General features: G+C 37.1%; 2 protein-coding genes across 4 annotated transcripts in view; both read left to right on the forward strand.

The window, feature by feature from the left end:
• The first annotated feature begins 1,592 nt into the window (after positions 1 to 1,592).
• On the forward strand, positions 1,593 to 8,597 carry LOC137184605 (excitatory amino acid transporter 3-like). 2 transcript variants are annotated; one of them, XM_067592435.1, is made up of 14 exons: positions 1,593 to 1,693; positions 1,803 to 1,947; positions 3,553 to 3,693; positions 4,269 to 4,361; positions 4,654 to 4,765; positions 4,898 to 4,940; positions 5,066 to 5,128; positions 5,227 to 5,408; positions 5,913 to 6,020; positions 6,720 to 6,842; positions 6,990 to 7,184; positions 7,628 to 7,762; positions 7,953 to 8,069; positions 8,357 to 8,597. In XM_067592435.1, exons 2-14 carry the CDS (start codon positions 1,818 to 1,820, stop codon positions 8,433 to 8,435), a joined length of 1,521 nt encoding a protein of 506 aa, XP_067448536.1. In that variant the 5' UTR covers positions 1,593 to 1,693; positions 1,803 to 1,817; the 3' UTR covers positions 8,436 to 8,597. The 2 variants fall into 2 exon arrangements, with proteins under 2 accessions (XP_067448536.1, XP_067448527.1); XM_067592426.1 differs by lacking the exon at positions 1,593 to 1,693 and having other exon boundaries at positions 1,729 to 1,947.
• A 1,007-nt stretch (positions 8,598 to 9,604) lies between these two features.
• Positions 9,605 to 14,816, forward strand: part of smyd3 (SET and MYND domain containing 3) — a 90,936-nt gene continuing 85,724 nt past the window's right edge. The window contains exon 1 of one of the 2 annotated variants that reach the window (XM_067592449.1): positions 9,605 to 9,832. In XM_067592449.1, the coding sequence (XP_067448550.1) occupies positions 9,672 to 9,832 (161 nt within the window). In that variant the 5' untranslated portion in view covers positions 9,605 to 9,671. The remainder of the gene's footprint in view (positions 9,833 to 14,816) is intronic. The other variant, XM_067592454.1, reaches the window with a different exon arrangement.

Raw genomic sequence — 14,816 nt, forward strand, 5'->3', positions numbered from 1 at the left:
CAGATGATATTTTCGCCTTCTGACCCTCTTTCCTTGCTCCACTAGCAGCGAATCTGTTATCCCACCTTCCTTTGATAGATGGAACCTTTTCTTCCTGGCATGTTTATGGGATTAAAACAATCAAAGATTTATATGCTGATAACATATTTTCATCTTTCCAACAACTCTGAGAAATTTAATCTCCCTAAACATCATTATTTTCAGGTACTTACAGGTTTATAGTTTTGTTCAAAATGCTTACCCTAGTTTTCCTAATGACCTTACTACCCACTATGAAGGCCATACTCTGTTTTGAATAGTCTCATCCACTCGCTAAATCTTATCTTGCTGCACACTATTAAAAGTCAATGAGAGGATGATTTACATCTTGAAATTGCAGATGACGTGTGGGGTGAGTGTTTGCAGCGGTTTCACTCCTCCATCTCTGCTAGGCTGCATTGTTAAGTTCTTCACTGCTATCACATAACTAAGATTAGGCTGTAGAGAATGTATGAGGATGTTAATCCTGTCTGCTATACATGTCGACAGTCTCCAGCCACCTGTATCCAGATGTTCTGGACATGCCCCTCTTTGCATAACTTTTGGTTGGAAATATTCAGTACAGTCTCACAAATGATCTCTGCCACTGTCAAACCATCTGCAACTACTGCATTATTTGGAGTGACTCTCACGCCTGCAAAATCAAATTATATGAAAAACTTTACAGCTTTTGTGACTCATTTACTTCTGATTCCTGTCAAGTGGAAATCCTCTGCTCCACCCACCCATCCCTGTTGGATTACACATATTTCCTTTCTTCTCACTTTGCTGTTTTGTAATTACTTAAAGTCTCAATTGAAACTCTGTAAAGAAACCCACAAAAAAAACCCTGAGATGCTCCCAGAGACCAGGAAATATCAAGTTCAGTTATCATTCATCATATCTGCCATACAACATTAAAAACTGAGTCTTAAATAAGATGTATAGGTCACATGGTTAACATGATATTTGTCACAGTGTTCTGGTGTCAACGTTTGATTTTTAATGTAATACAGTTGTAAGTAAGGCACACCCGGTTGTAGTGAGGTGCTGAGAGACTTGAGAGGAGGAAAAAAGTGTCTCATTCTGGCTCCAGATGTATATTTCTCTTTTATTTAGATGACATTTTGGCCCTCAGCAGTGATAGTAGGCCACACTCTACTTACACATGTGATGGTGATTAGACAATCATGTTCATTATTAGAGTTAGAAAAAATAATCAAGAGGCTTCCAGCCAATCAACAAATAGTGAGAGGAACTACAGCAAATCAAATCACTTCAAACGAAGTGACAAGAGCCATTATGCCTCATACCAAATATAGAGATTTAATAAATTTTACATCACAAATTTGTGGTTAAGTATATTCAAAAGTACATGTATTTTGAATGGATTTCTAACAGATATACAGGAAGATAAACCTCAGCTCTATATGTGCATCATTGACAACTTAATCTAAATATCCAATAAATAGAGGAACAACATATAAAACGCTTCAAGTCATAATCTATATGTAATCCATGAGGTGACATAGTGTTCCCTCCTGGAAAGTTGAACATACTTTCTCAACACCAATATATGTGAGAGGAAACAGAATGACATTGATTTTGAACCAAAACAAATAAACAAACAAAAAAGAAGAACATTTTGAACCAAAACAGCAGAACAGATATCCCGGTGAGTGACCAATTGACACAAAACGATCGGTATAATTCACTCATAAAGTTCGTCTAAAAGTTCAATTAAGTAATATTTTGATAGCGAGCTCATGTTTCTTTGTTTCTAGCCACATTATAGGAAAATGGATGCTTCTCAGGGAAGTTATGATTCTGGTTTCGACATCAGATACTGTTTCACCAACAGGAAGAAATGCTGGAAATACATTATGGACAATATATTTATGGTTTCCAGTCTGGCTGCTGTTGTCCTGGGTAAGTTTATAACCTCAGTGTTAACTTTAAGATTACGATGACAACATTTCAATCAACATTTCGCTTTTAAAAGAAGTCAAAGAAATGTGAACTTAAAAAAAACAAACCTTAAATGTGTATTTACCAGGATGCAACTGTGTTCATAAGTTATATTAGCTAATTAGTGTCTCTGTCTCTGATATTATATCTATATTGAACATATACTTGAGTACTTAGCTAAATACTCACACTCTTTGTCATTGTGTAAACCAAGGTGAGCATGAAGGAGAGATATTCTGGTCTGAGGCCATGTTTAAACTCAATTAAAACAACACGTTCTGTTGCCAGGGCAACCGCACGACGTGTCTTCGCACTGCTCGGGTGATTTGAATATGGCGGCACATATATGTCTCCCTTCATATCAATATCTGTCAGTGTTTTCCATAGTTGGTTGGAGCCGGGAAGTTATTAACGTGGCTCTGGTTTGTTTCGCAGAGATTACTGTTCAGGTTTAGGTAACAAGAAACAGATTTACGTGCAACAACTGTGCAGACAGATTAGTAATATCTGTATACACTGTATAACTATAGCCTATCTAATATCTCCGGGTTAAACAGCTCCATCTAGTGGACAGTTTCAATCATTACATTATAAAATGACCCACGTTAAATGACCCAAAATCAATAACAATTGAGTGTGTCACAGTCTGCATAGTGTTTATCCACAGAGAGACCTGGCACGCATCTTTGTTGAGCTCAGCCTGTCTAATGGGATTACACTGTGTGTGATATCATCTCTGTTTCTGCTTTACTTGTATGAATGATGTGATGCAGCTGTCAGCACTTAGGTTCAAATATGTGCCAGTATTTTTTCAGGATTTTTCATTGAGGGGCCATTAACCAGTGCAGTGTAAACACAGGCTTGTATGTTTTGTTGTTTCTTTTAAGAATAAATTAGATTTATAACATTGTTAGGCTTGAATCTGAGGGGGAAAAATGGCATCAACACACCGTTTTTTGTTCAACAGCTAACCGTTTGTGTTTGTGTGCAGAATTCGCACACTAAACTTTAATTTCTGACAGGTTTAATGTCAACACCATGTACTGTTCAACCACAGTTTCAATTCCTCTACTTGTGTATCAGATGTAACAAGGTTATATTACAATAATTGGGATTCACATGAGATTAGTGTTTATTTTGATATCTACAGTAGATTTGTGAAAAATTGTGTAAAAATTCTTATGTAAACTGTGAAAGTCAAAACTTTCATCAGGGAGCCAAATATTTTATTATTTTTATTCCACTGATCGGACAATTAAATAACATGACAACAAAGACAACAAATGTTAATTTATGACTTCTGATCTATTTAGGAAACACATTCCAGCCTGAATGTGACATTTTATTTTAATTGGTTGATGCTCAGTGATGTTTTACAGCCCAGTTTCTAATGGTTAATAATATGATGTGCTCTATGACAATAGACAATCTGATTTATGATTAGGCTGAAAATGTAAACAACAACAACAACAACAAAAACAGTTTTACCTCTATTACAGCCCTATTCTTAGATATTCTAAACCGCTTTTTTTGTTTAATTGCTACTAAATCCTTATTTTCTCACAGGGATCATTATCGGCTTGATTGTCAAGACCCAGTTCAGTATTTCAGACGTTGACCAACTCTACATCGGCTTTCCAGGAGAAATACTCATGCGGATGCTTCAGATGGTTACTGCTCCCCTCATTGTGACTAGCGTGATAACAGGTGAGCTGCAGGTGTATTTCTTCCTCTGTTAACTGTTACATCAGGTTACACATGTGACACACACACAGCATTAAAGGAGCCAAACTGTAAATAGTAAATGTTTTACATTAAAGGCACCCTGCTCGTTCTAGAAATTATGTTGAATCTTCCTCCTTCCCCCTAAATCATCTGCAAATCATCATTTGAGGCTTAAAGTCTTCTTCTTGTATGTAATTGGCACATTGGGGAGTATTTCTTTGTTAGAAAGTAGTCCCAATGAAAACTGTTTACTGCAAAGCTTGTAGATTATCCAGAGTTACTGCAACATTGGTTCTGAAAAGAAGTGTGAAAATGTGTTTTTCTGTAATTCATGTGCCATTTCTGTAACTTATACTCACCTTTATTAGGGCGTAGTTATGATTGCACAGGCTCTGATAATCCACCCAAAATCTTTTTAGTAAATATATATCACTTCTTATTAAAACATGACTGTGTAACTTTCCACTCAGTTTCATTTATGTAATGCTCATATATGACGTTGTTGATCCTCTAACCTTCAGGTTGCTAACCACAGCTCATGTTGTTATTATTTATAGGGGTTTCTGGTCTAAGTGTTAACACCTCCAGAAAAATAGCTGCGCGCGCTGCAGTATACTTTGTCTCCACAACTCTTATATCTGTGACCATCGGTAAGAGAAATATTATACATTGAAACTTTCTTTAGTTACTTTCACTATTTTATGCACATTACTTCATACAACCACATCATTGTGTTGCTTTTTAACAATTGTATAACTTGTAAAACACTTTTGCCTTGTTTTGTGAAGCACTGTTGAAACATTTTCATTATTAACATTTGTAGAGTTGTAGTATTCCCTCATCAGTCCAGTACAATATTTTCATCTAGCAATTGTTTAGTGTTTTTCTCAACCCACATGCTAAACTTGCTCCTTATGTCCAACCCTGGATTATGTGCTGTAGGAATGATATTGGTGTTGTTGGTCAAGCCGGGGGCTGCTCTCACTGCGAGTAAAAGTGATACAGAGGAAGAGGAACAGTTCTCCACTGTGGACGCCTTGTTGGATCTAGTACGGTGAGAAGAAAGAATGACATTATGTCTGATATTGGGCTGAATTTTCTGTACAGTTTATCAATATTCACAAGCCAATATTTTTACTCATCAATTTCATGATGGTGGTGTTTGACTTTTCTTTAATCTTAATAGGAACATGGTGCCGGAGAATCTGGTTCAGGCTTGCTTCCAGCAGGTTTGTTTTTTTTATTCTAATATGCTACATACAGATAACACCCATTTCCTTGCCTTCCAATAAGGAGACAATAAAATATTTTATTATTATATTATTATTATTTTATATATATTTTTTTATCTTAGTACAAGACTGACAGGCTGGAGTATGAAGTTCACACGTTTGAGCCAAATTCTAGCGTGGAAACGGTAAATATTTCCCCCTCCTCACTATGAAAATGGTTTTGTGACGTTTGCAGTGATAACTGATGACCCCTGTTCTTACTGAGTTGTCTGTCTTGTTTTAGAACCACACTGAAGTGCAGCTGGTGGACCACTACGTTGACGGATCCAACACGCTAGGCCTCATTGTGTGTTCTTTTATTTTCGGACTGACCCTTAAGACGATGGGAGAAAGAGGGAGAGCCCTTGTGGAGCTTCTTAGCATCCTCAACGAGGCCACAAAATATGTGGTTGACTTGATCCTGTGGTAACATCCGACAGCATAATCAATATAATACTCTGATTACATAATTTAAAAATGTGGAATATGGAATAAGAGAATTCCATTTTTCAATATCTTATTTATTATTTACAGAAATACAGTAAATATCCTGCTGTATAGCGTCTGTCTCAAACACTGAAGTAACTGGCTTTTGTCTACTTAGAGCACAATGTGGAGTGTTGTCATTAAAAATAGCAAAATTGTCTTACTGTGAAAACACAGCAGTATCTTCCACTCTTCTACCTTAGTTAACATTGCTTGTGTTGTTAAAAGGCTTCACATAATAACTATTTTCAACCATATTTGATTGCTTCCCATATATAACTATAAATAACAGATTTCTGTTGGAGTAATTTTGTAATAGTAATAGGCAACTGTCTCAAATGTTTCAAAGTTCAAGTTCAAAATGTTTGTGTTAAGCTGCTGAGTCGCTGAAGTGTTCCCTTAATTATCCCTTTATTATTTAATTCTTTGTTTTTTCCTGTCCAGCTACTTGCCTGCGGGAGTGATGTTCATGATTGCAAGCCACGTTGTTGAGGTTCACGACTGGGAAACTACTTACAAACTCGGAAAGTTCATGGCAGTGGTTGTTATTGGGTATGTTCTCTTTTACTTGTTTAACATTGGTACCAAAATGGCACTTTGTTTCTCCATTTACCAACATTTCTGACTTTTATAGCCACCACTGATATACTTATTTTCTCTGAAAACACATTTTTTGCACACTGAATCCCAAGGCATATGGTGAACAAACTGGCATTGTTATTAGAACAATCACCAGCAACTGGTCTCACTCTTCAAGACGCAGAAATCAAGTGTCTGTTTTATGCAGATGATCTGGTCACACTGTCTAAATAAGGTCTTCAGCAGAGCCTGGACCTTCTCCATCAGTACTGGCAGACCTGGGCCCTGACAGTTAACATGAAGAAGACCAAAATTATCGATTGAATTATCACTTGAATTATCAATTGAATGGAATTGAATTGGTGACAGGTGAGTGTGCCTGATACCAGTGCACACACACCTGAAATACTTCATGATGAGAGAGGAGGATTGGTAGCAGAATTGAAACCTGCTATCACTGCCAGAGTGACTGACTGGTCTTTTAGTGCAAGGCCTAACACTAGACAACATGTTTTTTTAAAACGATTTCTGACTCTGGCAAACACACAAAACAAATTTTTCACCCATAACTCATTACAAAAGAAAAAATACCAACTTTAAGTCTGCCACGTTTGCTGTTGTCAATAATTTAATTTGAGCAGTATTCGTTTTGTATTAACTTGTGTTGCTCAGGCTCATAATTCATGCAGTAATTGTTCTGCCAACGGTCTATCTTCTGTGGGTGAGACGTAACCCCTGGACAGTCATTAAGGCGGTTTCTCCTGCCTTACTAACTGCAGTGCTCATCTCATCCAGGTAGGAGGATCTTTGAGGATTTCGTAGTCATTTGTCTAATGTTTGCAAGCTGTGTTCACAATCAGTGCTTATTTTTATATTAATTGTCAAAGCTGACAGGTTTTACACGATTAGTGCAATAAAGAAAAGATACATTGTGTCTCCAAGCTCTGCCACGCTGCCGCTTACTTTCCAATGTTGTGAGGAGAGAAATAACATTGACCGGAGAATTTCCCGCTTCATGCTGCCCATTGGGACCAATGTTAACATGGACGGAACAGCCCTTTATGAAGTGGTTGCAGCTGTTTTCATTGCCCAACTCACCCACATCAATCTGGATTTGAGCCAGTTAATCACCCTAGGGTAAGAAGTCACAATCAGATCATTTTGACTCTCTCTATTCTTATATTGATACAACATTCATGTAATCTGTGTGTTAAAATTAATTTAAAGTACAAATTATGGGACCTTTGAGAGATAGAAACTCAAAAACTACATGGTGCAATTTCATGTCACCGCATTTTCAAAAACACTGGCAGCTGTAGCTCAGGAGGTAGAGCAGGTTGTCCACTAATTGGAAGATCGGCTGTTCGATTCCAGGCTCCTCCAATCTGCATGTTGAAGTGTCCCTGTGCAAGATACTGAACCCCAATTTGCTCCTGAAGGCTGTACCATGAATGGGTGAATGTAATACGTAGTGTAAAAGATGCTTTTAGTGGTTGGAAGACTAGGCGCTATACAAGTACAGTCCATTTACCATTTAGCATAGTCATTCACTTACACGTGTGTGTGTGTTTGCTCTGCAGAGTGACAGCAGCAGTCTCCAGCATTGGAGCAGCGGGGATCCCAGCTACGGGAGCGGTCACCACTCTCTTTGTTTTGACTGCAATCGGTTTACCTGCGAAGGAAGCTTCCATTTTGGTGGTGGTAGAATGGCTCCTGTGAGTTTAACCTGCAGTTTGACACCTAATCTAATCTAAATGAATAGATTTGGCAGAAATTAGCACAGCTGCATTTTCTGCCTCTGATAGTCAATTTGGAGAAGACAATTGTATTATATGTAGTATGAACAAAACAGTGTAAAGAAGCTATGTTTTCTGCTTTTAGAGTACTGTCATTTGTGTCTTTCAGAGACCGCTGCAACACCGTTGTCAACGTCCTCGGAGACTGCATAGGCGTGGCACTCGTTGATCAACTGTCCAAAAGAGAACTGGAAAAAATGGAGGAATATGAACAGGGCAGGACAAGGTGATATACTAGATAGTGTCAGTGTTTTTGCATTTTCATTTTAACTAAATGCATTTTTTAGAAAACGTAGTGTTTTCCAGCATTTTTCTTCAAAGAATAGATAAATTGGATGAAAAAGAGAAAGGTTGTCTTATATATCAAAATAAACCACATCCACTGGATGTCAGAGACAGACTTTATGGCAGCATCTAGAGGCTGTCCAGCATCAAGATTTCCCATCATATACTCTGGAGTTTTCACAGTTTATCTCACACCAATGATGACTGCGTTTGTCTTTTCCTGGCTAGGTCTGACATTGATGCTGACGGGCACGTCCAGGATGGAGAGGTCCATATCAGCAGCGCAGGCTCTTTTGTGACTATTTAGTCCCTTTATACCTCAACATAAAGTTAATCAATCCAAGGCAATTACTGTATTTGACTTTATACAGCATCAGCTCGGCATCAACAGCAACTGGATATCAGCCAAAAGAAACATGGTTCATTTTGAAAAAAGTTCCTAAGTGCTTAAAATTGTGGTGTCTCTTTATCCTTTTGTGATTATTTGCTTTATTTGATCACATTTATTTTGTTTTGGGATGGGCATGAAAGTTTGTTCTTTTTTGGTGTCAAAGTAACGTAGTTGCCTGTATAATAGATGTACAATGTAGTTATAGATGTAATGTATGTAGATTTTGAATTGATTTGAATTGAAATTATGTAGTTGATGTAGTTAGTGGATTTAATTGAATTGAATTGATTTGAATTGATGTAAAGAATTTAATTGACATAATAGATGTAGTTATTTAATTGAACAGATTTTTTTTCTGTTTTTATTAGTAAAGAAACTTCAATGGATTTCAAGTTGTCTGAGAATATAGACAACATCTCCACTCAAGATTTCTGTGGAGTCATCACGCAATTATTTCAGAGGAAAGGGTGTTTTGAAGAAGTGCCTTTTTAGAAATGAATAATTGAGAAACGATCGTTTTGAACATACAGACAGAAACTTTCTAGTGCCAACACCATTTCACATACACACCTGTAAAGCTAAAAGTAAAACCCAGTAGAACAAACAAACCAATACACACCTGTGGATTAAAGCTATAACAGTACAAAAAATAATAATATGAATGAAATGGATAAAAACAGTGTCTGTACAATGTATTTAGTATCTTGGAAAGAGGTCAGCTTTCTCAAACTGTTTTGATTGTCAGAGGATATGAGCTCTGTGTGTTTCTTATATTGAAACAGCTGCAAAACAATTGCTGCCGTGAAAAAACATACAACCTGAGTGTGGTTTTAGTTATTCGCCAGTGAAAAGTCATCCAACATCATCAACCAACATTTAGAATTATAGACCTGCATAAATGACAAACTGTACAGCTAAAACTAAAATCAACGTCAGTGAATCTGCCACCTAGCGACTTTGTGAAGAATACGTATTTCTTTTACAGAAAAGAGAGTTAGTATACTTTATAACTATTTACTGACAGACAAAAAATTGCTAAACAGGAAAAACGTGAGTTCATAATGTGTACGCCTGTGTGTGACGTCAGCACGCAGCCAGTGCGTCTTACGGATGTAAACATCATTCAGTTCACATGGAGGGAGAAAACCGACTATGGCAACGAAGCTGCAGCGTTTTGTCAGCCCGGGAAAAGGTAACGGAGTGCGGGCTACAGCCAGGATCAGGAGAGGAGAGCTGGTTTACTCCGCCGAGCCGCTGGGCTGCTGTGTGTCCAACAGACTGGCCAGAGATGTCTGCCACCACTGCTTCACACGGTAAGACCACGGTAACTCCTGCATGATGCTACAGCATGCTGCCTGCTAAGACAACTAAACGTTGCTTGTTTTATGTAGACCACCGCTTGGTGGTTAGCAGGCAGGTCAGACAGTCCAGACATGTTTCTGGTTTATATCACCATTCTCTGTGGATTAAATCCACACCACGTCGTTTACTATGTTGTTCTCTGTCAGTTTGTGTGTGTAAACACTTATGAACAGTTAACTTAGGCACTGTGCAGTGACCCTGTACTATAATACACACTGCACCTACAAATTATACATGTACATACATACATATTTATTTTAGCCAAAATACAAATGTGCAATACATTGTAGGCTACTTATTACCGTATATTGAACATGCTGTATATACTGTAACTACCAGTGGTGGAAGAAGTAAAAGTACACAAGTATTATCAGGTTGATGTTGTTAAAGTATTGCAGTAAAAGTACATAAGTATTATGAGCCTGATGTAGTTAAAGTATTGCAGTAAAAGTAGTGGTTTGGTCCCTCTGACTGATATATTATTATATATGACATCATTAGATTATTAATACTGAAGCATCAGTGTTAGAGCAGCATGTTACTGTTGTAGCTGCTGGAGGTGGAGCTAGTTTCAACTACTTTATATACAGTTAGTTAGTTTAGTCCAGTGGTTCCCAACCTAGGGGTTGGGCCCCTCCAAAGGGTCACCAGATAAATCTGAGGGGTCGTGAGATGATTAATGGGAGAGGAAAGAAGAAAAAACAAAGTTCTGATACACAAATCTGTTTTCAGTTTTTGGACTTTTTCTTTAATCTTTTATTTTTGGTGAAATATTGGATCACATGAACATTTATTGAAATGAAACCATGTGAGAAGTTGCTGTTATCCTCGAGACCCTGCAGTCTAATATATATATAACCATACATGGTACACAATGTACAGATTACACAATGCACAGATTTTTCTATCATTTCCCCCCTGTTTATACAATGTGAAACAAATGAATAAAATTATAACATAGAAAAATGTGTCATAAGGACTAAAGTAAGTAAGTAGGTTTTATGCATACACAACATACACAAAAGTATATCAAATCAATACCAAAATCAACATAAATGAACATGGTTATTAAAAGATATTTAATAGTGGCTATATGGCTAAATACTACAATCATTATGAAATCAACTCATGGTAGATACTTCTGCACACACCAATGATTATGATTTTGATTATATTATAATTATATTGTAATAAAAGATTAAATGCAACACATTAGTAAATTACAACGTTTCCATCATTGTCATCAATTAATATCACTTCTTATCCATTGTGTCAAATCTTCATCTGAAAACTAACTAAAGCTGTCAAATAAATGTAGTGGAGTAGAAATATAAAGTAGCATCAAATGGAAATACTCAAGTAAAGTACAATTACCTCAAAATTGGACTTTCCACCTCTGATAATCACTGACTATATGTATATATAGTAGCATGTCACTTTTTTACCATTTAATATTTATCTCAGCACTCCTTACTCTCTTCACTTCATTGCACTATTTGCATCCTGTTTACAGTTCACAGAAACAGTTTCACCTGTATATAGTCATTCATTTCTGAAGATTGTTGTGTTGTTATTCTGTGTAAGTACACAAAGAGCCACTAAATTGGAGTGATACCTGGGTGTGTCTGCGTATACTGTAGGTTTTACTGTATGGTGCTTTCTTAATCTTGCCACTAGATGGCACCATGACTCTTTCATGGTTTCAAAGGACACAAGCAGCTATAGAGCTGCCAAAACATTACAGTCAAAATATCGGACAATTAAATCTCTTTATAAATTTGATCATTAGTCATGTGAATCTGCAATCCTCACCCAGAACAGTTTCTCTTGCACAAACATGGCTGGCAGGCTTATTGTGATGACAAGTAGTTGTCAGTGAAATTGAATGTCATCAGTAGCCTGAAAGGATCCACTGTCATTGACGACAAAATTAGAAAACTAAGATTCAGATCAGAATGTGGAGGTAGCCTGGGCCATTTTGCTGCTGTATCTAGATGTTGTCTTTATAGCGACATCTATAAAGACATCACTGATGTGTATGTAGATTGGTATTAAGCAACTGTGGTCATAACAGTTATTTTCATTATCGATTAATCCGTCAGTTATTTTCTTGATTGGTTGTTTGGTCTATAAAATGTCAGAAAATGGTGAAAAATGACACTTTGTTTGCCAAAGCCGAAGGTCATGTCCTCAAATGTCCACAATCCAAAGATATTCAGCCAACTGTCATAAGAAAAACTAAAGAAACCAGAAAATGTTCACATTTGAGAAGCTGGAAAATGACTCAAAATGACTAATTGATTATCAAAATAGTCTTATTAATTTTCTAATTTAATTTTCTAACTTAATTGCTGATCGACTTATCGGTTAATCGACTCATCTTTGCATCTCTAAACCGTGGGCTTAATACGACATTGCAAATCAATTAGCAGGAATTAATGGCAATATTTTTCATATGATTTTTTTAAAACACTGTGAAGTGTTGTTGTCATATATTTAATTAGCTGGATTAGCCAGACATTCTTGTCTGGTTATTTTCTCAATTAACTGTTTCTCAATTGATTTCCAAAAAGAGTTTACAATATCACAATATCAATTTTACATGAAGTGACATAATAATGTGAAAGAGGATTCTATCCCACTCCTGTTTATTGATGTCGCCTTCATCTGCCTTGTTGTGTTGATTTGTCCTCTGTTTCATCTCATTTGCGTGTCATATTTGTCCAGCTGGTCATTAATGGCAACACTGCTGCTTTCTCTCCTGCCGCCTAATCCGCTCTATCAAACTAAACAGATGTATGTGGATCTAATGAGTCTGGTAAGGCGAGAGACAAGTGTGCTGATTTCTGGTGCAGGAACTGCAAGGTGAATGAAGGGTAAATTACTGTGGGCTATATACAGCACGTATATGAGCCTCAGTAGCAAATAGAAGATGATTAATGAGAGCACTTAATGCAGATAACCTCTGGGAGAATCTTTAGCTGTAGCTCACGTCCAGTTTAGATTTTCACATGAAGGTAAAAAGACGACGATCAGTATGATCAGTTCAACAGCTACTGCAAACCCTTTCATATTTCTTCTTACTCCGGTTGAAATGATTGTCTTTTTACTTCTTACGCTATGTGATTTTGTGCAGTCTGGTGCGCCTTGTGGAGATCAATACATCACATAGATCAAGATCAATTTGAGCTCAAATGGTATGATGTTTGCAGTACAATATCTGGCGACATATACGGTATCTGAGGTGTATCTTTCCTTTGGTGGTGGAAATGACCATCAGCTGCTGCGTCTGTCAAAATGCTTTCATGTTGGACTTTGGCTTAGGGCTGTCGAGGATTTGGAAGATTTTAAAGGCAGATAGACGGCCTCACAGTCTGTTCTGTAGAGACATGTGAGAAATGAGAAGTAAACGGAGGATGTTTGATGAGACAGTGAAGGTGAGAATATTAAATGTGGATAGACAAAAAGAAAGCGTGTGTGTCTGCGTGTACTCGTACTGTATTTTCAATGTATGCTACTATGTATGTTGATGTGTTTTTCAAACTAGTGCTCAAACAGTTTCAATTCATTTAGTCATTTATCAAGTAAAGATGCAAAATTTTGCTGGTTACAGCTTGCATGTTTTTCTCAATTTCATATTATGAATGTTATAACAGTTTTTTTTAAAACTTTTTTTTTACTGCTGACCAGGTAGAATAAGAAATTATAAGATAATTGATAGTTGCCCTGTTTATCAGGGTGTTGTGGACTGAATTTTGGCAGTGTGATTTAGGACTGCAACTAACGATTATTTTCATGATCAATTAAACTGTTTTCGATTGGTCTATAAAATATCAGAAAATGGTGAAAAATGTCACTTTGTTTCCCAAAGCCCGAGGTGAAAATGTCTTTTGTGTTTTGTCCCAACCAACAGTCGACAACTCAAAGATATTCAGTCTACTATCATAAAAAACTAAAGAAACTAGAAAATATCCACATTTGAAAAGGTCGTATCAGAAAATTTGGACATTTTTTTTTCTTAAAAATTACTCAAAACAATTCAATAATTCAAAATAGTTGGCTATTAATTTTCTGTTGATCAACTAATCATTGCAGCTCTAGTGTGATTTAAAAGTAAATTTACTTTTGTGTGTAGCGTTTGCCTCGTGTGTGTTGTCAGAGGACAGCTAATATTGTTGGTATTTACTTCATGGGTACATGTGCATGTTTTAAGTGGGTTGGTGTGTGTATGTTGGAGCAGGTTGTGTGGAAGATTAAATAACAGACACACAACAACACACTCTTCTTATTTGACATACAGCACACAGTATTCAGAACCATTCAGTACATTCTAGCTACACTAGGACTGATCCCTTCATTGGGTTTATACAAGTGCAGTGCGCATTCAAAGTGTGCCTGTTCAGAATGGGCCGATATCTCAATACCTAGAGAGAACAGTGCCCGTCCCCTAAACGCCTCTCATGCAGACTATTGGTAGATGCTACAATTTACCGATGTTCCCTAAATGCCTCACACGCAGAATATCTGGAGACTACAATTTTGAGTTGAGTTGAAGTTGATCGGATGAACTGCAGTGCCCGTTCAAAACGTGCCTGAGACATCCAGCACTAAGTCTTGAACATACATACAAAGTTCCCGCGTGTGAGGAACAGGAATAGAGCTTAACTCTCTAAACTTTTTCAATTAATTCTCTGTGGTAGCTATCATCACTACGGATGTAATCCCACCTCTGACCACAATGTGGGTTGTAATGGCAGAGTGGCTGTCTGTATTTCCTCTCATTGAATCCACGTGCAGAAGAAGACGCAAATCAACGTTGTAGAAGCAATGTTGTTTGAGGTATTTTTATATTTTTCTTGAGAACTGCTCATCCAAACAACTTCACACATCGACATTGCACTTCCTTGATTCCCCAGCAATCCACCTGCCAGGTAT

The sequence above is a fragment of the Thunnus thynnus genome, chromosome 1 (genome assembly GCF_963924715.1).
Source record: "Thunnus thynnus chromosome 1, fThuThy2.1, whole genome shotgun sequence".
Classification (NCBI taxonomy): domain Eukaryota; kingdom Metazoa; phylum Chordata; class Actinopteri; order Scombriformes; family Scombridae; genus Thunnus; species Thunnus thynnus.